This window comes from Gopherus evgoodei, chromosome 5, assembly GCF_007399415.2.
Source record: "Gopherus evgoodei ecotype Sinaloan lineage chromosome 5, rGopEvg1_v1.p, whole genome shotgun sequence".
Taxonomy (NCBI): domain Eukaryota; kingdom Metazoa; phylum Chordata; order Testudines; family Testudinidae; genus Gopherus; species Gopherus evgoodei.
The window spans coordinates 90,048,685-90,075,457 of NC_044326.1; the positions used below are offsets into that span (position 1 = coordinate 90,048,685).

At 45.4% G+C, this 26,773-nt stretch overlaps 1 protein-coding gene across 3 annotated transcripts in view; it reads left to right on the forward strand.

The window, feature by feature from the left end:
- INPP4B (inositol polyphosphate-4-phosphatase type II B) overlaps positions 1-26,773 on the forward strand; it is a 514,637-nt gene that overhangs the window by 271,723 nt on the left and 216,141 nt on the right. For 2 of the 3 annotated variants that reach the window (XM_030563920.1, XM_030563921.1), the window contains exon 8: positions 12,045-12,124. In XM_030563920.1, the coding sequence (XP_030419780.1) occupies positions 12,045-12,124 (80 nt within the window). Of the gene's footprint in view, positions 1-12,044; positions 12,125-17,798; positions 17,867-26,773 lie in introns of those variants that run through there. The other variant, XM_030563922.1, reaches the window with a different exon arrangement.

Consider the following 26,773-nt stretch of genomic DNA (forward strand, 5'->3'; position numbering starts at 1 on the left):
AAGTGACATTGATAATATTTAAAGAGTCCATAGTGGTACTGGCCTAATTTTGGGGGAGGAACAGAGTGTTCCGCCTAGGTTACCACTGGCTGTGTGCATATCATATAAAATTGAAATTCCACAGGTTTGAGGAGAAATGGCATCCTGTAATGGCGTCAGCACCTGTTTCTTGAGCATGCCCCCTTTTCTCTGGCCAATAGTGCCTGCAAACAGTCTTTTCATAGAGGTGGGGGGCACCCAACTCTTACGGATGGCCCCCTTTCTCTCGGTTAGGTGTGAGCCTGCTTTTCTTTTTTGGTCTTACACCAGGGTGGCACCTGCCTCTTGCGAGCACCTCACAGCTGCTGGTTCTCTTGGATGGTCTTTGGCAGCTCAGCCCTCCAGCCAAGCCACACATGCTGTCCCCTCCTTCCGGGGTATAATGCCCTGGAATGGGGCCATAGTTTTTGGCCTCTTTTCAGAGGCACTGCCTTCTTCAGACACCTAGCTGAGGCCCATCTTGGTACCTTCAACTGGTGTCCTTCTCAGCAGCCTTCCCTGGGCTCAGTCTGCTACTAGAAAAGCAGGGCCTATCTCAGTACTCTTGTCTGGTCTGGCCAGGTTTTATGCTCAGTTCCCTGGGCTCAGGCTGCCCACACTGATCTTTCGGCGGCTTTCTGCTATTCTGTCCAGCCAAGCGCCTAGTCTTTGGCAGCCTCTGCTGGGCTCAGTTCTGTCTGGTGAGCTCTCTGCAGTGAGCTATCTGCAGTCCTGCTGTTCGCCTAGCCGGCCAGCCAGCCAGGCACCCAGTCCTCCCTCATCAAACTCCACATAGCAACTGATCATCTTTGCTCTGCTGCTTGTCTTATATAAGGCCCTTTGGCCCTGGATTGACTGCTTCATCAGCCCCTCTGATTGGCTGCTCCTCTGCAGCCACTCTAGGCTGTCTGGTGGATTTCTCTCTGCTCTATTCTGGGGCAGGGTGATCCAGGACCTCTAGCAGGGGGCCTCTGGGCCTAGTCCACCCTACCACACATCTCTGTTAAGATTTAATAATAACCCAGTGATTTCCCAGATTGTATTCTGAAGTATCCAGAATCACTCTTACATGTTGGCAGCATGCACAGGCACATAGACACTCTTCTCTGTGGTTGGGAAAAGGGAAATATAGAATTTAAAGTGGGGAATTGGCACTAAACCAAAATCATTAAATCAAAAAACCTTGCAAATAGTTTAGATTGGGACATGTACAGCACCAAATTCATCTGTGATGGTGATATGTATATATAATAATTAATCCATGCTAGCAAATTATGCTGGTTCTAGTTTGTTTCCTGCTCTATTCAGCACTGGAATTCAGAAGTTGGAGGGGAGACTTCCCTGAGCTCCCCCTTTCTCTTTGTATGACCTTCCATCATGTGACCTTACCCACTTCTTGTAGAAATGAATCATGTTTATTACAGTAGTGCCTAATAGGCAACCAAAAATAGTGCCCCATTGTGCTAGGCTCTGTACAAACCCAGAGTAGTAGATGGTTCCTGCCCCAAAGAGCTTACAATATAAATAGACAAGACAGACGCAGTAGGGCGGGGGGAGGAGGGGAATGGAATGTGTATAATACATAAGCAGAGTGAACAATGTGATGGTACCAAATGTCATTTTGGTTGCATGATACTTTCTAGGGGTGAGTTTACTTAGCATGTGGATAAGCTAAATAGAAAGAAAAGTTAAGGGAAAGGGAGTGAGGAGGACAAGACAGAGACAAGGAGAGCAAGAGTGGCCAGTGTAAGTGAAGCTGAGGTGAAGAGAATGTGAGGGAGGGAGAGGGTTGGAGCAAACAGCCAATCAGCACAAGACAGAGAATCTCTAGTCAAAACTATTGATTCTTCTTCGAGTGATTGCTCACATCCATTCCAGTTAGGTGTGCGCGCCGCACGTGCACGTTCGTCGGAAACTTTTTACCCTAGCAACTCCAGTGGGCCGGCAGGTCGCCCCCTAGAGGGGCGCCGCCATGGCACCTGATATATACCCCTGCCGGCCCACCCGCTTCTCAGTTCCTTCTTACCGCCGTGTCGGTCGTTGGAACTGTGGAGCGCGGCATGGCTGTCCTCCACGTCCCTAGCTCTCCTTGTTCTACGGTTGATAGTTAGTAGTTAAGTGTAGTTAGTTATATATAGTTAATAGTGTAAATAATTATGTAGATATTTGTTAGCCGGTTTGGGCCGTAGCCCTTCCCGGCTCCCGGCACCAGGCTCATGCCTGGTTCGCTGGGCTTCAAGCAATGTGCGGCCTGTAAGAAGCCGATGCCGACCAGCGACCCTCACGACACGTGTCTAAAGTGCCTGGCGGAATCGCACAGGTCGGACAAGTGCCGCATTTGCAAGGCTTTTAAGCCTAGAACAAAGAAGGAGAGAGACCAGAGACTTAGGACTCTCCTCATGGAAGCGGCACTCAACCCGGCAGCTTCGCAGGCCATCATCTCGACACCGGCACCGGATCGCGCCGGCACCGGAAAGACTCCCCGGCACCGACCTTCCCCGGCACCGGGTGCAGAAGCAAGACCCTCGAAGTCTGCAACTCCATCCAGGCAGACTCGAGTGGAGCGCCCGGCACTGACATCTGCCGCGGCGCTACCGGCACCGTCGACTCCGGGCCCCGAGGGTCCGTCGAGTCCGGTACCGCCGAGCTCCCCCATAAGATCTGGGGTTGAGCTATTGGTCCCATCGACGCCAGAGACCTTCGCCTCGGCACGGGACCTCATTGCCCTGACTGAGTCAACTCAGCCTCCACCCCCGGTACCTCCGGTGCGTGTAGCGTCCATGGGCAAACCTATGATGTCAGCGCCGTCTCTGGACTCACGCTCGCTGTCGAGGTCCCGACGCCATGGTCGCTCAAGATCCCGCCGCCGCTCGCAGTCCCGGCACCGCTCCCCTCGGCGGTACCGGTCGTACTCGCGGCACCGATCGGCCTCCAGACGGTCACGGTCTGGTTCCAGCCGCCGATACCAGCACCGGGACTCTAGGAGCCAGTCCCACCGTCGATCAGCGCACCGGTCGACCTCCCGGCACCGAGCTGGTGGCAGGTCCCGGTCCCGGTCGACCTCCCGACACCGCGTCGGTGGCAGGTCCCGGTCCCGATCCCGGCACCGAGGCAGCGGCCGGTACCGGTCTCGATCCCGGCACCGAGTCCAAGACAGACCCCGGTCCCGATCCCGGCACCGGTATGACTCCCGGTCCCGATCCCCGGCACCGAGAACATCTTCGGCGCCAGGACGCGGAGACTCTTACCAGCCGCGGTCGGCCCCTCCATGGCCTTCCAGACAGCCGTCGGTGTCATCGCAGGCGGACAGTGTATACGCGCTGGGCACTGACAGACAAGCGGCGCTTTTTCAAGACCCTCCGCAACAGGACCAGGGTCCGCAACAGTGGGGGTTCTGGACACCCTGGGCCTACCATCAAGCCCAGGGCCCCCAGCAGCTTCCTCCTAGGCCTGCAACGGCAGAGCACAGGGCACCGGAGGCGTCGTTGTCTCGCCCCCCTTCCTCCCCGGACGGGGAGGACGGGTCAAAGCAACAGGACCCTGATCTCCCTCCTGAGCCAGAGGCGAGGGCTGAGGCGGACCCCCCGCTGGACACTCTCTTGCCAGGGGTCTCCTCATCATCTTCTCCCGATGAGGCGGTGGCTGGCACTTCCTCTAATAGCCCTCCTCCGCTGGATCTCAGGGCACATCAGGACCTCCTCAGGCGCGTAGCACAGAATCTGAGCCTGCAAGCTGAGGAGGTCTCTGAGATCGAGGACCCCGTCGTCAGCATCCTCTCCTCCGATGCTCCCACCAGGGTCGCCCTACCCTTTATCCGGACGATCCAGGCCAACGCCAATACGATCTGGCAATCCCCGGCTTCCATTCCCCCTACTGCACGGGGCGTCGAAAGGAAGTACATGGCCCCCTCCAAGGGCTATGAGTACCTCCATATTCACCCGACACCATGTTCCCTGGTGGTACAGTCGGTGAACGAGAGGGAGCGTCACGGACGGGAAGCCCCAGCCCCCAAATCCAAGGAGGCCAGGCATATGGACCTCCTCAGCCGCAAGGTTTATTCGGCTGGGGCCCTTCAGCTCAGGGTTTCCAATCAGCAAGCCCTTCTTAGCCGCTATGCATTTAACTCTTGGGTGGCAGCGGATAAGTTCAAAGAGCTGCTGCCACAAGAGGCGCGTCAAGAGTTTGCGGCGATTCTTGACGAGGGCAAGAAGGTTGCACGAACCTCGTTGCAGGCCTCCTTGGACGCTGCAGACTCAGCTGCCCGTACCCTCGCCTCGGGGGTGACGATGCGCCGCATCTCCTGGCTTCAGGTTTCTGGCCTTCCTCTGGAGCTCCAATACACCATCCAGGACCTCCCATTCGAAGGCCAGGGCCTGTTCTCGGAGAAGACAGACCCCAGACTGAAAAGTCTTAAGGACAATCGGGTCATTATGCGCTCCCTTGGTATGCACACGCCTGGGACGCAACGCAGACCCTTCCGACCGCAGCAACAGCAGCAGCGTCGGCCATACCCCCAGTTCCGCCAGCGGCAGGACCTTAATAGGCGCCACGGCAGGAATGGCAGGCGCAGGCCGTCGGGCAATCAAGGGGGGCAAAACCAAAGCTCCTCTAAAGCCCCACCTGGACCCAAACCTTCGTTTTGAAGGTGCGCCCGAGGGCGTAATACCAGTATCCCCCATGGATCCTTTCCCCCCGTTTTCCAACCGCCTTTCGTTTTTCCTCCAGGCGTGGTCCCGGATAACATCCGACCGCTGGGTCTTACGCACGGTGCAGACGGGATACCGTCTGCAGTTTGTATCATTTCCTCCCTCCCGCCCCCCATCCTCGTCCCTCTTCAGGGACCCCTCTCACGATCAATTCCTCCGCCAGGAGGTACAGACGCTCCTCAACAAAGGAGCTATAGAGGCGGTTCCGGAGAACGAGAAGGGCAAGGGGTTTTATTCCCGCTACTTTCTGATCCCCAAGGCCAAGGGAGGCCTCAGGCCTATCCTCGACCTGCGAGAGCTCAACAAATATCTAGTGAAGTTGAAGTTCCGCATGGTATCCCTGGGGACCATTATCCCATCCCTGGATCCTGGAGACTGGTATGCCGCCCTCGACATGCAGGACGCTTATTTTCATATTGCCATATGGCCACAGCACAGACGTTTCCTTCGGTTCATGGTCGGCCACCTTCACTACCAATTTGCAGTCCTCCCATTTGGCCTTTCTACGGCTCCGAGGGTATTCACAAAATGCATGGCCGTCGTTGTGGCACATCTTCAGCGCAGTCGCATTCACGTGTTCCCTTACCTCGACGATTGGTTAATTCGGGGCACGTCGGAGCTGCAGGTCTGCAGCCACGTCCGCAGGATCACCGGCCTGTTTGCTACCTTGGGCCTCATGATCAACGTGGACAAGTCCACCCTGCTCCCCTCACAGAGAGTGGAGTTCATTGGGGCCGTCCTGGACTCCACCGTAGCCAGGGCCCTTCTGCCGTTGCCGAGGTTCCAGTTGTTGGCGGCGATCGTTCAGCGCTTGCTGGCAGCCCCCCCTGACATCGATAAGGACATGTCTAACCCTGTTAGGCCATATGGCAGCCTGCATATTTGTGACCGGGTATGCACGGCTCCGCATGAGGCCCCTCCAGTCTTGGCTCATCGCACATTACCGGCCGGCAAGGCAGTCACTAGACATGCTGATCACAATCCCCCAGGGGATGTTGGATTCTCTCAGTTGGTGGCTAGACCAGTCCGTCGTGTGTGCGGGGCTCCCATTCCACCCGCCCCAGCCCTCGGTGTCCCTAACGACGGATGCCTCAGATCTCGGCTGGGGGGCCCACCTGGGAACCCTGAGGACACAGGGCCTGTGGTCCCCACAGGAGGTGGAGCTACACATCAACATGCGGGAGTTGAGAGCGGTCCGCCTTGCTTGTCAAACGTTCTGTCACCAGCTTCGGGGTTGTTGTGTCGCGGTATTTACCGACAACACGACGACCATGTACTATATCAACAAGCAGGGTGGCACCAGATCCTCTCCCCTATGTCACGAGGCGATGCGACTCTGGGACTTTTGTATAGCCCACTCCATTCACCTCACGGCTTCCTTCCTCCCCGGAGTACGGAACACGCTGGCGGACCGCCTGAGCAGATCCTTCCTCGCGCACGAATGGTCCCTCCGCTCGGACGTCGCCCTCTCGATTTTCCAGAGGTGGGGTTGTCCCCGCGTGGACCTCTTCACATCCAGAGGGAACAGGAAATGCCAGGCGTTCTGCTCCTTTCAGGGCAGGGAACCCGGGTCTTTAGCGGACGCCTTCCTTATTCCGTGGATGACCCACTTGTTCTACGCGTTCCCCCCGTTCCCGTTGGTCCACAGGGTCCTTCTGAAGGTGCGCAGGGACGGGGCCCGCGTGATCATGGTAGCCCCGGCGTGGCCCAGGCAACATTGGTACCCCATGTTGCTGGACCTGGCCATAGCCGACCCAGTTCCCCTGCCCCTTCACCCGGACCTGATCACCCAGGACCACGGAACTCTCTGTCACCCGGACCTCCAGTCGCTGCACCTAGCAGCGTGGCTCCTGCGTGGCTGACCAGTTCTGAGTTGCGCTGCTCCACCCCGGTACGTGAGGTACTCTTGGGCAGCAGGAAGCCTTCCACTAGAGCGACGTACTCGGCCAAGTGGAAGCGTTTCTCCTGTTGGTGCGTGGAGAAGGGTCTCTTCCCGATGGAAGTTTCAGTGGCCAATATTTTGGACTATATTTGGTCCCTTAAGCAACAGGGCCTGGCGATATCGTCCCTGCGGGTCCACCTGGCGGCTATCTCCACCTTTCACCCGGGTGGGGATGGCCGCTCCGTTTTCTCTCACCCGACGGTGACTAGATTCCTTAAGGGGCTGGAACGTCTATACCCTAACGTCCGACCCCCTGCCCCTACCTGGGATCTTAACCTGGTGTTGTCTCGGCTCATGGGGCCCCCCTTTGAGCCGTTAGCTACTTGCTCCCAGCTCTATCTTTCTTGGAAGACTGCCTTTTTAGTAGCTATTACCTCAGCTAGACGGGTGTCGGAACTCCGGGCTCTCACGGTAGATCCCCCATATACAGTCTTCCATAAAGATAAGGTGCAGCTGAGACCGCACCCTGCCTTTCTCCCCAAGGTGGTCTCGGCCTTCCACGTCAACCAGGAGATCTTCCTCCCAGTTTTTTTCCCGAAACCTCATTCTTCACGGAGGGAGCAACAACTCCACTCGCTTGACGTCCGTCGGGCTCTCGCGTTTTATGTGGAGAGGACCAAACCGTTCCGCAAATCCCCCCAGCTTTTCGTGGCAGTAGCGGACCGCATTAAGGGGCTTCCCATTTCCTCGCAGAGGTTATCCTCGTGGGTAACGTCCTGTATCCTGCTATGACTTGGCTCACGTTCCTACGGGCCGTGTGACTGCGCACTCTACCAGGGCGCAGGCATCGTCGCTGGCTTTCCTCGCCCGTGTGCCCATCCAGGAAATCTGTCGGTCAGCGACCTGGTCATCGGTCCACACCTTTGCTTCCCGCTACGCCCTGGTCCAGCAGTCCAGAGAGGACGCGGCCTTCGGATCTGCAGTGCTCCATGCTGCTACTTCTCACTCCGACCCCACCGCCTAGGTATGGCTTGGGATTCACCTAACTGGAATGGATGTGAGCAATCACTCGAAGAAGAAAAGACGGTTACTCACCTTTGTAACTGTTGTTCTTCGAGATGTGTTGCTCACATCCATTCCACACCCGCCCTCCTTCCCCACTGTCGGAGTAGCCGGCAAGAAGGAACTGAGGAGTGGGTGGGCCGGCAGGGATATATATCAGATGCCATGGCGGCGCCACTCTAGGGGGCGACCTGCCGGCCCACTGGAGTTGCTAGGGTAAAAAGTTTCCGACGAACGTGCACGCGCGGCGCGCACACCTAACTGGCATGGATGTGAGCAACACATCTCAAAGAACAACAGTTACAAAGGTGAGTAACCATCTTACATTGTCCGAACATCTCAGCTTTGGCAGCTTCTGCTCCTTCCTGCTACAGTCTCGGGCTGGGTCCTCTCTGCACCTCTCTGCCAGGTAGCTGGGGGAAGAGAGTCAAGGTTTGAGTCCCAGTGCTCCCATAGTGGCACCCATCTCCTCTGCGCAACACTGGGTCCAGTGGCATGCCAGAGGGAAGGGTAGCTCTGGCTAAACCCCATTTTACCCCCTTCCCCACGTGCAGCAGTGCCTGCTTTGGCTGCTTTCTGCTCTTAACTGTCTGGAGTCAAAACGTGTATAAAACATGCCTGTTTCTAACTGATGGCAAAACAAGAGCTGGGGCAGACAGCAGACTATGGACCGGAAAGATTTTTAAGTTGGTTTTTATCCTGAGGTGCTGAGGTCCTTGAACTACCGGGGATCATCCCTGGCATAGTTCCAACAGGATGCATTTGGAAAATGTGCAATATGGCAGCAGAGTTAAATCTCAGTGAGCAATCTGTATTTCAGCCTTTCACAGGGCCATTGCAGACATGTTTTTCTTTCTTCCTTTTTTCTTTGGCTAGGTAAGTGATTAAGTTTATTAATCAAATAATTCAACGCAAATCTCTTATAATTTATTATCACAAGTGTCTCACCAGTGCTAGCAAAATTATGGAGGAGCATTAGCTATTCTATAATTAAGGTTGTTTAAAGCTCAATTTTTCAGACCTCTCTAAACGACACATGCAAAATTGGATTGCTTTGTAAATTGCCATGACAATTTAGGGCCCAGGGTAAAGTCGGCACATCTACGCAAGCACAGAAAAAGGAGCCTAAGGCCTGGTCAACATAGCTACATTGGTCAGAGGTGTGAAAAATCCACATTCCTGAGTGACGTAGTTATGCTGACCTAACTCCTGTCAGTGCCATAGCTAGCCACAAGGCACTCTTTCAAATTCTAGGGCTGTTGCAAGGCCGGGTAACCCATTTCCATCAGATCACTGGGCCATACAACATTTTTTATTATTATTTTGAAGATATTTTTAAATGAATTGAAAAATATGAAACAGAAAAAAATGTTTTGGAATCTGGACAATTATATTGTATTAAGCAGTGTCCTAAGAGATCTGAGAACCAAGATGTAGTAGAGAGAGCCTGAAGCATGGACCTGGTGCAAAGCCTGAGGCCTGAACAAAAGTCAGTGAGTTATGCCATTAGCAACAGTCACGTCCTGGCAAAAGCAGCTGTTTGCCTGCAAGTCAGTGACTGTTACATGAACTCGGCACCAGTATTGATAGCATTGCTGCAACACACTGAATATGTAAACACTTTTCAGCAGGCCAGCACAAGAACACCTCATCCTAGCACGCCATAAAATGGTTTGACAAAAGTGATGAATAGTGATATTTTGTCTGAACATCAGGAGTAAAAGAACAAAGACGGGATGAATAGGAATGTTTTGTCTGAAACATCAGAAGGAAAGTACAAGGGGAGGTAACAAACATCATGAAACATGTAAGGTGATACATAAGTTGTTTATCCCAGATTGTTTGTCTCAGTCTATAAATGTTGGGATACCTCGCTTTAACCCTGTGGCCAGCCTAGAGAATAATGGAAGGTTCCGCCATTCACTGAGCTGTGTCTATTGTCACGGGCATACATGTCTTAGTATCCTTGTAGAGTCTGTCAGGTGCTATTACCATGCTTTATCGACAAACCTGGCCAGGCGCCTTTGTACCTTAACAGATCTTGTGGTCATTGGGCAGTTCAATTGAGGTCTCCTGTGCCAACTATCTGCGCAGAGCTGGGACAGCACACAAAGAACACACAGCCAAACATCTGATGACACAAGGCTAATTCCTGAGGCTCTGAGACCTTGCAGTAATGTAGGGCCTTGTGAGGGGCCACCACAAATGGGCAAAATGTTTGTTTCTCCCCCTTTCAGTTCATATAAGGAATTGCACTATTAATGTGTATTGCAGTAGCACCTAGAGGCCCCAACCGAGATCAGTCCTGTTATAATTGGCACTATACAAGAACACAAAAAGGTTTACCATCCAAATTGCATGTAAAAATACAAAGGAATGTTAAGATTGCAAAGTCAAGGACTCAAAAGTTTAGGAAATGCCAGAATGAAGGTTGTATGAGCAATCTTAATTGTTCTCTCTTATGTGTACATATTATGATACAGGCTATGTCTTCTGTGCCAAAAGGCGTGTTTTTACAGTGAGATAGCGAACATGTTACCTATTGTGCTGTAAAATCTTTGCAGAAACAAGGCGTTATGAGAGGTATAGTGTTAACCTCAAATAGTTTCACTGAGGTAAAAACTACCTCTCCCTTGTCTCTGCTAGAATTTTACAGAGAGATAGGTGAGTCACTTAAAAACGCATCTTTTTGGCAATGAAAACACAGCACAGTCTTTAATTACATAATCATACTATTTTACCCACTATGTTTCTATCTCATGTCTCCAGTCTGCCTCTTCTTTACTTCCTCCTTTTCGTCCACTCCTCCCCTCAGCCTGCCTCCTTGGCACCTTTTCTCTTTCTCTTGGCTTGTATGTTCTACACTACCTCCCTTCTTCCTTCCCTTCCTGCCTAACTGTGCAGCCAGGGATGGAAATTGAATCATTACATGGACATCAGCATGAGCCTGTAGGAGGCTTTGAGTTTGGCCATACTGAGGACTCAGTTTTAAACTTGTAAGCCAATTATAGGACTCTACATCTGGGCATTTAAATTGGCACTTAGGTTCCCAGCTATGCATTTTATGTGCCTAAAAGCCTGTCTGAGCACTAAATTTGGAGGCCATATTCGAAAATTCCAAGGCCCTGATTCAGACTGGCCTTACTAAAGGAAGGCAGGATAGAACTCTTACCAGGTGGTGTCATACTGCCGTTGAGCAGCTCAACTGAAACACATATTGCTCTCCATTTTCCAATGGCTAAATGTGCTACTTCCATATGGCCCGGGCTGACCCTGAGAGCACGTGACCAAGCTCAGATCCTATACCTGGGTTTTGTCATCTGCAAGTACATTGCATTTGCTGTTAGACCTTTCATTTTTGTTAGCCTTACAAAAGGAATAAAGAATAAAATTAATATTATGCAAAAAAACCTGCTTATTTGTTGAAGTTATTTGCATAGTTGATGTGACTTAATGAAAATATCTGTAACTTATTCACATCAACTTCCAGTGTATTTTTAAAAAAACCTTCATGGAAGAAAGTTTTAGGTTATTTTCTTTGCGTGCTCATTGTCCCTAGGGTAAGAAGAACTCTTTTGTACAACTGGTAAAGTGAAGTTTTAGTGCTGAGCAGCAGAGGTATTGAGAGAAGGTAAAAAGTTCTCTTGAGAAAATGAAAAAATGTTTTGCATCCTCAAGGAAATCATGCAAAGGCTGACACTGGCAGAAAGACAACATATAGCATAGCAGGTCAACAGAAATTTAGAAAATGTAGCTGGATGAGTATATTTCTCTTTATTTGTACTGGAATAAAATTGGTCCACTCTAGGTTGGAAATACCCAAGGAAACGTGCTTACAAACATTGCTATATACTCAGAAAAATACAGCATTTCTATTAATAACTTGTATTGAGTCTGACATAAAAATAACTCCAGCAAGCAAATACATTAATATCTTGAGGTCAAAGATGATAATGCCTAAGGGTTTGAGGAACTACTGTAGCAAGAACAACATTGGTAAAACACTGAAGATTTAACATTTGTTATGATACAGAAATCACTTGAATAGGAGGAAAAACTTCAAACTAAATGAAACTTTTCCTGCAGGTGTACATTTTACAGCCTGCTATTTGTCAGATTGTCAGTCTGATTGTTTTTAATGAAAAAGATGGGCTCCTGTCTGTAAAATCTGAGCTTACCAAATTATTGATAATGGTGTCACTGATGTATGAAAGTATTCTACAGGATAATACATCAAGCTAGTGGGTTCCAATTTAAAATTTCTCTCTTCCTACAAAAGACAGATTTGCAGGCATGGGGCTGAAAACGAAATTATTAAAACTTCAGAAATTAATGATGATGTCCTCCTTTCTCTCTCTTTCCCCTGTGTTTTGTAGCGAAACTTTCTTGGCTTGGCTACTTTTAAAGTAGGAGACTTGGTGAAGTCAAAGGAACAGCAGTTGACCCTTACCCTGAGGTAGGTCTTTTTGTCCATTGTAAACCATTTCAAACTAATAACCCATGACATTTAATGATTGCTGCTTGGCTGTGTTTGAAACTCAGAATTACTTCAGGTATATTAGATGTCAACCTCAAGTGCCTCTATTTCTACTATGCACAAAGCTAAAGAGAAATACCAATTATTTAAGTCAGAGCTTCCCATGTGTCAGGTTAGAAAAGGTTACTCGCTCTTTGATATGATCCCCTACAGAAAAATTGCAGAGCAGCTAAATTGGGAAGGTCCTTTCAAAGATTCCTGAAACAGGGAATAAAAATCTTCTTCTCACTTAATTAATACATTATATTTTTGTACAATCCAAATGTTAATATCATGAAGTGACCAGGATTTGAATATTTGGCATGTTTAAGTACACTGGGCCTGATTCACCACTGCCTTGCACCTTCTGTGATCACTTAGTCTGTAAAGTAGGTATGAAATGATACCAAATCAGAATTGCAATGCAGAACTCTGCACAAATTTATATGACTGTACAAGGCTGTGGAGAATCAGGCCCAGTGGTTTAGATGTGGCCCTATATTAACATGAAGAAAGGATGAAATGGATGGGTTTGTGTTTAAAACAATGGACTGGGAATCAAGAGAGTTCAGTTCCCAGCTCTGACACAGACTTGTATGTATAATCTTAGGCAAATCATTCAGGGCATAATCCATATCCTTTTGAAGCCAATAGAAACACTCCTATTTACTTTAAAGGCTTTGGATCTGGCCCTTAGGACTTGATTTTCAGAGGTTTTGAACACCTACAGCTACCATTGACTTCATCTGGAATTTAAGGTTCTCAGCGTTTGTACATATCAGGCTCTTGTTATATTAGATCCTCTGATCGCTTCCTCCTCCTGTTCCCCTTGGAGATGCTGCATATAGATGCACCAGAAATCCACATAAAACTAGATTTGGTGGCACATGGGTTGCACACCCCGTCTTGGCGCAGGTAGCCCAAACTCAAATGCATTTATCAGAACATCCGTGGTTTCATTGTGCCAAGGGCCTTCAGCACCCTTTTTGGAGAGGGCATAATTTTGGTTTTTATGTACCTGCACTCCTATTAAAAGTAACGGGAGTTGCATGTAGACATGCGGGCAGAGGGGAGACCATGATGTATTGGCTTAGAGATCATGATGTATTGACAAAGTGTGTTGATTTTCATTCTCCATATACCATATAACAATATAACAAAATATTGGTTTATAGCACTAGCCTTAATGGGTTCCCAGAGGGTATTGGGTCTGAACTAAACTTTTGTAGGATTGCTTTTTGTCAAGTTTTGTTTTTGTCTCATACATTTTTTTGTACATTTAATAGTAAAAGACAGCAGTTTAAAACAATTCCAATTGAACTCCAGGAAATTAAATTGTAGACGTTAGTTGGTTGAAATTTAAAAGACATTTTCAAAAAAATATTATGAACGTTGATTAGTTTCTTGAGTAGGGCTGTGGGCCAGATTCACAGAATTACTCTTCTCTCATTATGTCACCAGGCAGTGCTGAAGGAGACAATACTGTCCATACCTCCTCAATGGCAGTAAAATCTGGCTTCTAACACTAATAATAAATCCCTTCATCAGCCAGACTGCAATGATGATGGCATTCCCCATTCTCTGAAAGATCCTTTCATTTCAAGTGTATTACTCTCATTATGAATATTGCCACAGACACGTGCTCTCTTACCCATCCTGTTCATGTATGGGATGTCACTAGGTGAGATAGGGAGATGTGCCATCCTTTGTCACTTCTGTATTGGGTTATTGTAGTGTGATTTCCACTGAGCTACACAGGGGTAAAAGAGGACAAAAAATAATGGTGCTCTTCTAATCTCTCCCCACAAAATTAAGCTCTATCCATCTGTGATGCTGCTCTCAGTAAATTGTGTAGATATTTTTCACAGGCTCATACATGCTGTCTGAGCTCCACTGAACTCCTGAGGTTTGGCTTCCCCTCTGTGGGTCATGGGTGGCACCCTTGACTTGGTTTCTTCTTGACCAGAGAAGAGAATAAGAGGTGATTCTCTTCCAGGCCTACTTAATTGTGGTGACAAAACAGGATGTCAGTCAGAGTAGATTGTGCAGAATTTCATAGTGTGATCCTTCCCCTTCTTTCTGACATGAGCAATAAAATATTTAACAAGTTTCATGCTTATAGTAGCATCTGAATTAGTGTCCCATAGTGACATGTGAGGCAGTTCATGGCTCTCAGAGCTAATGTTTCAGGCTGTCTGGAAGTTCAGGCAGACATCACCGCATCAGTTCACTTTCAAAACCAGAAGTGAGTGTTTCTTTGCAAATGTAACAGCTAGAAATGTACTTAAAAAAACCAAGAACATTTTATGTTCTAGAAAACAGGAAGGCAGGCTGGGAGAAGTGCTGGTATGCCATACCACTGTATACTGCTCTAATTTGAGTTTACCCTAAAGGTATCTCTAAAGACCACTCCCACATCAGAACTCTGTGACAACTGGAACTAACCTTAAAGAAACAAGGGAGTTCATGAAGATTCAAGATAGACACACTAGTCTTTATAGATTTACCTTTTTCTGAAGAAAATGTATGTGAAAGGGTCTCCCTATGGTCTATACTGTACTGTACTACTTTATGAACATAAGGTTGTATTCAAATTTCAGCGTTTCATTTTGTCTTGTACTTGTTTCTCAATGTTCCAAGTATTTCAATAGAGTCTGAACTTTTATTCAAGGATAGAGGGTAGGTATATTTGTCATGAAGATTTTTAGTAATACAGTGATCTTTCCCCTTTATTATGTTGCCTCTTTTGACCCAAGTGGGTAGTCAAAGTTGGGGCCCTGCGGGGGAGTAAAAATAGATGATAGTCATGTATTTTTTTTTTGAAGATTTGTTTATTTACAAAGAATGTACAGAGTCCTGTGTCTCTGAATGCGAAAAGAATCAAATAGCAAAAAAACAGCACCAGAACGCTCTTTGCTGCCTGCACCCCTGACCCAGGAACCTCTCCACAGGTTTCTGCCAGGGTCAGATATGCTTTCAGCTGCTCTTTCTCGCACATGCTCATGTGCAGTCTCTCTCTCTCTCTCTCTCTCTCTCTCTCTCCCTCCCTCCCCCTCCCCCCCAGCCCTAAGTCTGGTCCACACTTAAAAATTAGATTGACCTCGCTACATGTTTCAGAGCTGTGAAAAATTTCATGCCCTGAGCAACAGACTAACCCCCAGTGTGGACTTGTGTATGTTGAGGTTCACACACTACTTTTTTCATGGATAGAGTTTACGCTTACAGTTGTGTTAATTGATAGATGAGTTTACACCTATCAACCTCAATTCCACAGTAAGGTTTCATCCAGTTTATAACACCAGCACCATCTCAGCATTATCCATCATTCCAATGAAGCCCAAAACAGTGACAAGCAACAATCTATCCCAAACAGAAAGAAAAGAAAATAAATTTAAAGGTTAATTATACAAGGTTAATTATTTACATTTGTACAGTGTCTTCCTGTTTTCATATCACCAACTCACAAAAATTTTATTCCCATCTAAGTGTCTCTGTCTTTTTTTCTACCTGGATTTACACTCTGACCCTTCTTTCCTAATTGGGAATTCAGTTCTGTAACAACTTTTCCATCCTCAACTTCTACATTCTCAGATTCAAGGGGTAGCCAAGCTAAAATTTTGTCCCCCTGATACCCTTTCAAATGATTCTTATGGATAACTTCGGGTTTAGTCCTGGGACTTACTGAATCCCGTACACAACATCTTTTATTTGGGTCAGTACTCTATAGGGCACCTCCTAAGATTTATCTAGTTGAGAGTTCCTCCCTTCTTTCTTCTAAGATTGTGGAGCCAGACCAGGTCCCTTCTTTTTAAAGTTTCCCCATATGACCTTACATCATATAGCCTTTTCATTTTGTCAGAGGCTGTCCTCAAATTTTCCCTAGCAAAGGTGTAAGGTCTTTCAATTTTGTATTGTAAGATTTCTGCGGAGTCCAAATAGTCATACACTATCCTGATATCAAGATCCTCTCATTGTGAAGTTTTTAGTTGCTCTGAGGTCCATACCTCATCCCCATTCCCATTCTTCCAGTGGATGAACCATGAACATGGGCCCCTCTGTAAATTAGAGGAAAAGAGAGACACACCCATCCCTTTTAGTAACAAATTCCTTTCTCTCCTACTTGAGGCAGTGTTTGCAAATAGCTTCCCAACAAGGCTGTCTGGACAAGCATTACCACGCTTATGGCCAGACCTGTTAGCGATTGTGAAATCATAGTACTGCTATTTCTCCATCCACGTGGCAAGCTGGCCCTCAGGATTTCTGAATATGAAGAGTCATTGTGGGAAAATATGGTCTGTCCTGATCATAATCTTCTCCCCATACAAGTAGTGATTAAACCATTCTATAGATTTAACTACTGCTGGGAGTTCTTTTCAGGTGGTGCAATCATTTCTCTTGGGAGAACTTAAAGTAAAAGTTTAATAAGCTATCACCCTCTCAAGTTCTTTGTGTTTGTGTGTTAATACTGTCACCAAGCACTAGCATCTGTGTCCAATATGAAAGGAGTTTTGAAACATGGATAGGACAATACAGGAGTAGTCAGCAGAGCATTTTTAACTCTGAAAATGCTACATCACTTGCTGCTGACCACTGAAATGGTTTACCTTCTCACAATAACTTGTGCAGTGATTTTGCAATATAGATAAATCCACAAATGAACCTCTGTAATAGGAGCAGAGTCCTGTAAAATTCTACACATCAGTAAGTAGGCCACTCTCACATTTCCAGAGTACCAGATATTCTGGTATTTCCAGGAACAGTGTGGGCCTGTTCCTGTTGGCGTGATCCAAGGCCCCTGCGCATGGCCTCATATGCACTGTCATGTGCGGGTGCCTTTTGAAGAGCACACTGCCCCGTGTCTGATTTATAGAATGTCAGGCTTGGAAGGGACCTCAGGAGGTCATCTAGTCCAATCCCCTGCTCAAAGCAGGACCAATCCCCAGACAGATTTTTGCCCCAGATCTCTAAATGGCCCTGGGTTTGGCAGGCCAGTGCTCAAACCACTGAGCTATTCCTCTCCCGTTTGTCTCAGCACGAGTTGCGGAGCAAACATTAGAAAAGCAGGGCTGTCCAGTTAAAAACTGGATGTATGACCAGCCTATCTGTAAGTGTCAGGGGAGTTGGTCAGTTTAGTACACCCTCTATTTTCTTTTTAGTAGTGGAAATTCCCTCACTTATTGTGTGCCCAAGGCAGACTACTTCTTTTCTGAACAACTCACATTTCTTTGGGATCAGTTTCAAATTGGCCATCTTCAGTTGATCACGGACTATTTATATACATGTTTTAGTTCAGGCTCAAATGATTTCGCATGCACCAAGATATCATCTAGGTATAATGGATAAGCTGAAAGTGGTGTGCCATGTCTCCATTAGCCTTTCATATGTGGCTGGTGCATCGCACAAGCCAAAATCTATCACTTTAAATTCCCACAAACCTTGTCCTGCTGTGAAAGCAGTTTTTTCCCCTGTCTTTGGACGCACTTCCACTTGCTGATAGTCGCTTTTAATCTGGAAAGCCAGATTGAACCAGTTACGGAGTTCAGAGTATCATCTATTCATATTAATGGATAAGAATCCTTTAAAGTGACTTCATCTAATTTTTGATTGTCCACACAGAATCTGGTACAGCCATCCTTTGTCTTAACCAGAACTTCGGATGAGGCCCAGGGGCTGATTTGAAGGGTACGTTATGCCTTTGTGAACCATTTTTGCAGTGGCTTGTAGTGCTGCTTCCCTTTTTGCCACTGATAACGGGTAAAGTGCCTATTAATGGGTCAGTTAACCCCAGTACCAATTTTATGATGGACCAGTGTAGCGCAACCTATATCTTTGTTGGATTGAGTGTTGTCATAAACAGATGGTTAAGAGTTAATGTCTCTTTTACCTGTAAAGGGTTAAGAAGCTCAGTGAACCTGGCCGACACCTGACCAGAGGACCAATGGGGGGACAAGATACTTTCAAATCTTGGTGGAGGGAAGTCTTTGTTTGTGCTGTTTGTTTTGTTCGTTGTTCGCTCTTGGGGCTAAGAGGGACCAGACGTACACCCAAGTGTTCCCAATCTTCTGAATCAGTCTATCATGTTTCAAAATTGTAAGTATAGCCAGGCAAGGTGGATTAGTCTTATGTTTGTTTTCTTAACTTGTAAATGTTTCTTTTTGCTGGAAGGATTTTTGCCTCTGTTTGCTGTAACTTTGAATCTCAGGCTGGGGGGTGAAGGGGAGTCCCTCTAGACTATATGAATCTGAGTACCCTGTAAGCATTTTCCATCCTGATTTTACAGAGATAATTTTTACCTTTTCTTTCTTTAATTAAAAGCTTTTCTTTTTAAGAACCTGATTGATTTTTCCTTGTTTTAGAATCCAAAGGATTGAGTCTAAACTCACCAGGGATTGGTGGGGGGGAAAGGAAGGGAATGGTTAATTCCTCTTTGTTTTAAGATCCAAGGAGTTTGGATCTGTGTAGCTTCCCGGGGAAAGTCTGGGGGGGGGGGGGGAAGAAAGGGGGATGGTTTATTTCTCCTTGTTTTAAGACCAAGGGGTTTGGGTCTTGGGTTCCCCAGGGAAGGTTTTGGGGGAACAGGAAGTGTGCCAAACACTATACTTTTGGCTGGTGGCAGGGTACCAAATTTAAGCTAGTAATTAAGCTTAAAAGTGATCATGCAGGTCCCCACCTTTTGGACGCTAAAGTTCAAAGTGGGGAAAAACCCTTGACAAGTGTACAAACTGATTCCTAACCAGAAAGTATCTGAGTGTTCTGATATTCCCTATTTAAATGTACAGCACTGCACTGGAATGAGACCAACAGAAACTCTGGGTGCATACCTTCACTCCCTTCTCCCTTGTAGTTTTCTTCTGTATCAGTTTTTTTACCAGATCCACCATCTCATTCCACAACTGCAGTTCCCTTTTTCACTATTTTCTGTTTATCAGAAACATTTGATCAAACGAATTGGGATCAGTTTTTGTTTCAGATCCACAAGACCATTAGCAGCTAAGATTCCTCGAGACCCTGGGTCTTAAAACAGGTTTCAACCACTCCCTATCTTTGCCTTGCTGGAAAGCTTGTAGCTCTTATAAGGGTTTCTTCCCTTGGAGGCAGGAGTTCATTTACTGCACACCAGTTGCCTACAAACCGTTTGTCTCACCTGGGCCATAAAGGGAATTTCCACAGACTGAATTTGAAAAACACCTATCCTGGCATTGATTACACACTTTTTAGCTGTAATAAAATCCAAAATAGTTCTTAGCTAATCTACTATTTTAGCCACTTAAACCTCTTGCTCAAATTTCAAAAGTCTAATCTGCAAACCCAGTTTTTGGACAGGTGCTCTTGCCCCAGTGACTGTCTCAATTTGAGACCAATTAGGCAGTTCAGTTTCGGATACTCTCTCCCCTAACCTTTTTAGCATCTCCGGTCTAGTAGGTGTTATGTATGAACCCAAGTCAATTATTCCTGAACACATCACAGATCCTCTTATGCACTGAATAGATGAACTTCCATTGCCCAGATCTAAACAAAAATTGTGGGGCTGAGCTTTATATCTCCAAGTTTTGACTCTCAATGATGACTTTCGGCTTGTGCAGTGTCCCCATTTCCTGAACTGGGGCAGAAGCTTTCATTAGATACTTGAGACAGACTGTCTTGGCCCATGTTACATTTCTAACAGTCCTCCTTTCTGTGGCCCGTTTTGTCACAATACCAGCAGTTAACTTAACGTTTTCCTTTATTTTTTGCCAATTTGCCTTGTTTTACAAACCAAATTATCATGTGTTCCTATCATTCAGTGCAGTCACAAACCAGGTTAGAATACCCTGTTACTTCATGCATATTTGATACAGGGCTCATGGCGATCAGCTTCTGTCTTCCTCAGTGGCAGCTGCTGCTTCCGGTGAACTACTGCAAGCAAAGATTCAAGTTCTGTGGCAAATTCCACAGCCCGTCAAAGTGTCTTTGGCCTCCTTTCATTGATCTTGATGTGCAAGTTCTAATCCAACTGAGCATCTATAAATTGGTCCATTGCCACTCTATTCTGGAAGGCTTTGGTAATAGCTGGGTATGCCAGGATCACAAGTCTCTGCAGGTTTCTGCTAGTTCAGGTGGTGGTCTTTTTGTGTCTCCTTCTAGTTCTTAGCTGTGCACTGGCTAGTTCATTTTCATGGCTAGCTCCAAACCACATGTCAAGGGCTTGTACCAGGTCTGGATAACTCTGTCGCTTCTCTGAGGGTAAGTTCTGAAGCACCATCAGAGCTGGGCCACCCAAGTTGGCTACTAGTAACCCTGCTATCTTTTCCATCTTCCCAGACATTCATTTGAGTTATAATGTTGAATTGAGCCAATAAGCCTCCCAGGGAGGTTGTCTCAAAAATAGCGGGGTTTTGCATCACAAGAGCTAGGACAGGCCAACCTCTTCTCTTTTGGGCCTCTGTGGGCTACAAAGGGGTAGAAAACTTTTGTAAATGCCAGGTCTTACCAAGTCTTCTGGCTGGCTCAATTCCTCATATAGGCATCTGTCTACTGCGGTGATGATCTGTGAGGCTTTGATTTCTTTCTGGAGCTTAAGTCCTTGCTGCAGCTCATCTCTGTTAAGTCCCATGTTGGCTAAAGCTTGCCTGGTCTCCACTACTTCATGGAAAAACTTTTGGTTTGCAGCAGTTAGGTTGCTGGTTTCCTCTTTGATGCACCTTGCCATTCTACCCTGCAGCTGGGCTTCCCAACCAGTCTGGACACTTTGCACTTTTTGCTCTAACAGAACTTTGACCTCCACCCTAAGTCAACCTTCAGTCTTTTCTAGATGTGGGGATGCTGCTTTAGTTTCTTTTGTGGAGCGTTAAGCTCCTGTTTTAAGTCTTAGCCAAAAGAAATTGAAACATCTATGATTTCTGCAAACACCACCACATTTGCACCATTCTGGTTCAAAAAGAATACTGTCTCACAATTTTTCTCCTTCAAAACTGGATCCCATTTTGACACTAATGTTGGCTCTTTTGACCCAAGTGGCTACTCAAAGTTTTGGGGTCTGTGGGTGTTCCAGTTGGGAGTAGAAATCAGTTGTAATCAGGTATTTCTTTGATGCAGTTTTGTTTGTTTATAAAGAATGTGCAAAGTCCTGTGTCTCTGAATTCAGAAGGAATCAAATAGCAGCTCTTGCTCGTATTACCAAGAGTGCTCTTTTCATCCTGCACCTCTAATCCTAAAGCCTCTTCCCATGTTTCTTTCAGGATCAGCCACAGTGCTTTCAGCTGCTCCTGTTCGCTGGTTTGCTCTCTCTCCCACTCTGTCATTCTTTTTTATCTCCTCTCAGGTTCTGTGTATTCTGCCTCCCTCCGCCTCCCCCCCACACATCCAACCCAAAACAATACTCAGCAAAAGCTCCTGGTTGGGTTCACAACTCCTTTGTGTGGGGTTTATGCCTGCAGTTGTGTTAATTGAAGGATGAATTCAGGCCTACCAATGTCAATCCCATAACAAGATTTCACTCCCTTTATAACATAGGCTGTGAGTATCATCTAGACATGATAAATCAACCCCCAAGCACTCTCCCGTCAACTCCTATACTTCACCGCCATGAGAGGCGCAGGTGGAGTCAACGGGGGAGCAGCAACAGTCAACTCATCACAGTGAAGACACCGCAGTAAGTCAATCTAAGTACATCATCTTCAGCTATGTTATTCACGTAGCTGAAGTTGCGTAACTTAGATCGATTCTCTCCCCCTCACCCCCAGTGTAGACCAGGCCTATATCTACACTACCACAGTAAGTCGACCTAAGCACACAATTCCAGCTACATGAATATCGTAACTGGAGTCAACGTACCTTAGGTCAAGTTACTGTGGCGTCTACACCACGGCGGGGTTGACAGGAGAAAAAGTCCTGTTGACTTACCTTATTATTCTCATAGTGGGTAGAATACAGGGGTTGGCTGGAGAATGATCTGCTGTCGATTTGGCCAGTCTTCACTAGACCCACTAAATTGACCGCCAGTATATCAATCTCAGAGCGTCGATCATGGCTGTAGTGTAGATGTAGCCATAATGTTGCCTTCTCCTCTACTAGTGGGAACAGTACCCAGACTTTCCATGACAGTCTAGTAATAGTATAGTAGTTGATATCTTCTCATGCTCCCCAGACAGGTCTGCTGATGGTTGTATGGCCGCAGTTGGGTTTTGATGTAGTTAAATGTTCATTTGTTCATTGATGATCTTCGATTTCTATGTTTCTTTGTCCTTCTGGATTTTATTTTTTCCCTTGACATTCAACTGGAACAAATCCAAACTTTTTTATTCAAGAGGAGTTAAAATATATATTTTCTGACATATGAAGTGAAATTGAAAGGCTGGGGTTCAGAGGGCAAGAGGATGAAGACAGCATTGAATCTGAGCAACATTTAACATATTTAATAAAAGAAAAGGAATTTGGCTGTGTAACTTTCTGAACCAGTAATTAGTACAGAAAGCAGTGTATTTGAACTGTTGTTGCCCTTTGATGATCAATTTGAGTCTGTGCTCAACTAGCTAAGTTTTGCTTATTCTGCGTTCTGAAATTATTTCCTTGCTGCTGCTTGTCATGATACACCACAGGAGGCAGATGGAGAGCAGCTTAGCTTTAAGCACTAGGCAGGACTAAAGAAGAGCTGAGCAAAACTTGTCTTGATAAAAACCTTAACCTTGTATTGAAGCAGTGACAGGAGTGAATACATTGAACTCTAAAAAGTGTCATTCATTTATCCTAAATTTTAACATTTTATTCATCAATGGAACAGTTTGAAAACAGAAAGCTGATTGACATGGGCTTTGAGTTTCACATGACAAATAAAAAAGACAATGTTCATATACGAAAATGATTAATACATTTGTCATAAGAAAATGTGTTCACATCTTTCAAAATATATTACTTTGGTGGGAAAAGAATTTGTGTTGAACTATATATTAGTCTGCACTACTTGCTCTGAGATTGGAACAATTGAAAGTCATACATTTTCCTTTTCAGGCAATCTCTCATTTCTCATTTATAATTTACAAGGCTATGCAAATATGCAGTCTACTTCTCTTTTGCTTTGTGTTCATAAGCCATTTTTATTAGTGAAGTTACGGCCATGGGAACCAATTATCAGTTCTGAGTTTTCATATTCAAAATATTTATTAATAATCAAAGATGTAGAGGAGCAAAATGGATTGAAGTTTTCAAACCTTCAAGCAATAGTAAAATATTAATATACTTTTCTTGTTTGGCATTTCATATGTATATAATGCCATCATACTGTATTACATTAAAAGCACAGAAGAACAATTGTTTTAAAACCTTTTCTCTTGTTCTCAAATAATCCTCTAAAATCTCTTGGAAAGCACCCAATAGTTAAATAGGCAACACCATGTCTGCAAGCAATGATAGATATGTTCTTTCAGATTAAAGGACACTAGGGTTAACTCGGGTTTATAGTACCTTATGAAGAGTACAAGTGAAAGCATTGTGTATGGGGAAATGCACATTATTCGGGCAATCTGAACATATTCATTGCATTGGGGGTCTCATTTTCTCTAATCTACTGTGGTTGTATGCTGATGTAATTTCAAAAGTCTTCCTACATTTTTTTTTGGCCTGTCTAGCACTCTGTAGTGCCCTATCTGAGAAATAGTCTTCAGGACCAAAATGTAATTAAAATCCAACTCCAAAAGTTATGGGGGCAACTTCACTGCCTTGACAGCACAAATGAGGAGGAACTCCTTGGCCGGTGTAGAGTCAGCATAGCTGGTTCCTCTGCTACCCCATCATGCTGCAATGGCACCCTGTGTTCTGGTTATCTCTAGCTGGCACTCTGACCTACTACGGAGCCAAGGGTGATGTGAGCAGAGAATTAGAATATGTCTCCACTTACTGGGAATCGATGCTGTGGCGATCGATGCACCAGGGGTCGAAATTTTTCACAGCCCTGAGCAATGTAGTTAAACTGACCTGACTTCATAGCGCAGACCACCACTGGGTCGATCTGGATATCTGCAGCTGATGAATCACAGAATTCACAAGTTCAGTGACCTTCATCCTCAGTGAATTTTGAAGCTTTCAAAATACTTCGCTCCAGAATTTGAGTGAAAAGTCTGACAATATCACAAAATAGAGCACATACTCTGATATTTTCACATTTTTTTGTGAATGTTTCTGTAGCTAAAAGCTTCTATCACCACTCGGGCTATTTGAGGCAGTTGTGCTGGTTCTCATTAAGATCTGGTCTGCATGAGTAAAGTTATACCAGTATAGCTGTATTGGTTTGGGATGTGGGTTATTTGGCTTCCCAAACTGGTTTTGCTGCTTAACCATACTGGTATAATTAAAATGACAACCTTTCTAATATAGACAAGCCCAAAGTGACACACTTCTTTGTGAATGAGCAGTGAAGCCAAGCCCCAGCCTTGTGGTAAGGAACACTATTAGGCATTATCTGTTAGAAGAGACAAAGATATCACCATAACTTACACAAGAATTGGGTTGTTAATGGGGTCTTTGCAAAATTTCAACTCTGGTAATCACATATTGCCTATTAAAATTGCTGCCTCTTTTATTTTTTTTTAACTTGAATACAGCTTTTTGTTTTACTTCTGTTTCTATCTCTTTGTTTAGGACTGCTATGTGCTTTTCCATAGTTACTGTGTTTCATCCAGAGGGAGCTGGAAGTTAAGGGATTCTTTATGTCTATTCTTTTTAGACCCTCATTTTGTAAAGTTTCATTCTGCAACATGACAGGCACAGTACACATACAAGTTATTTATTTGCCCAAGATTTTGAAATGACCATTGATTTTGGATGGATACTCAGCACTTTCTGAAAATCAGGCCCCTTTAAGGTGTCTCAGTCTGGACACCCTAAAACTGAGGCAACCCAAATCACTGGTTACTTCTGAAAATGCTTGGTTATTTACTGTTCTCTGTTATGGTTGTTGTCTGTATTATTTTTTTACCAGGGGGTTACAGAGATTCCATATAGGTTCCATGTTTCAATTTGAATAAGTATACAGAAGTGCAGATGCTTTCAATATATATATCCTTGTTTCTTACATAGCCCAACTTCCAAATATCTCTCAGATGTCCAGCAATTCTTGTGAGATTTACACCACATCCTGGTTTTGGCTAGGCCAAAATACCAAGACTTTGTCTAGACCAGAATTTAATAGAGTGATGTTAGCATGTGTTACATGGTAAGAGTCTGATGTAGACAAGACCTTTAACACGTTCTGAGCTGGTTTCTTTCTTCTTGTCTCCACTAGACTTTTACAAGTGTTAGTTAGCACATGCTGATATCACATCTCAAAATCCTAGTCTAACCAGGCCCAAGAGAATAACTCTTCTTGAGTTATGTCACCAAAGAGGAAACAGCAAAACATATCCAAACCTTTCCTTTCTACCCCTGAAAGTGAAAACACTCATCCATGTGCTGATTATTTCCCATTTTGATTTCCCCTCCCCCCCCAATCTCTGGAATCCCTGACACATCTATCATTTCACTTGTCCATCCAAAACGCAGACACTAAACTTATTTTTTTTTGCCCTTTGATCAGACCACTTCATCCTTTGTCTCCACTCACATCCCATGCTCCCCAACATGGATTTTAAACTTCTTGTTACCTATGTTCAAGACAAGTGTCCATCTCTGAGCTCATCTCATACAAATGGCCTTTATGACCCCTCCACTTAGCCAGGATTGCCAGTCTCCAAGGCTTGTCCATCTCTTTCTTCCACTCCTGTTTCTGTGCCTTTTCCCCATAAGCATGGAATGCATTCCCCATTCTGGTTTGCTAGACCTTCACCCTCTTTATAGAAGTGTTTGCATGTGTGCATGCATGCAAGAAAATCAGATTTTTCCTGTAGGTTTCTGGTACATCTCATCTTCTATGTTTCTGTCATTCAGATTGTAAGCGGTTTATGGCAGGGACTGTCATCATTTTGTATCTTGTGAGCAAACTGTTGGTGATTAACAAGTTAGTATTGTAATTACTAGTGTAAATGCAGTATAAAGCGCACCAAAGTAGGGAAATACCCTCTAATTCTTCTTTATTTAATTGTTTGTGTATGTGTATATCTCTGTTCTGTGCACAGTATGACATATATAGAATACACAGCATACTAATTCATTAGTATGTAAGCAAATATCAACAATCAGTTGTTTTAACCTAATGTAGGTGAGATCTGTGGTCTTTTTCACTTCTTGTTTGTTTATTTTAATGCTTCATTTCTCTCTCTTATTTTTCTCTGTCCAGGCAAGATTTTAATCTAATATTTTGTGTTTGAGTTCTAAATGCATAGTATGTCTGTCTGAAAACCCTCCTGTACCAATGGTACTTTAAATTCACAGTGTCTGACACAACTAATGATGGTTTCTCCCTGGACATTTATAGAGTTTTTTTGATTTGTGTGCCTGTAACATTCAAAAATAAGATTTGTTTTCATATTGTGATTTAACATTTCTATTTGCTGTGAGGAGATGAAAAAGGGGAGGAGATGGGCCAGAGTATCAAAATCTCGGTGTTTAAATTTCATTCTATTAAAGTACATTTCTTTTGTAGGTAGAATCAGACCTACTGTAACCAATACATTCTCAAAT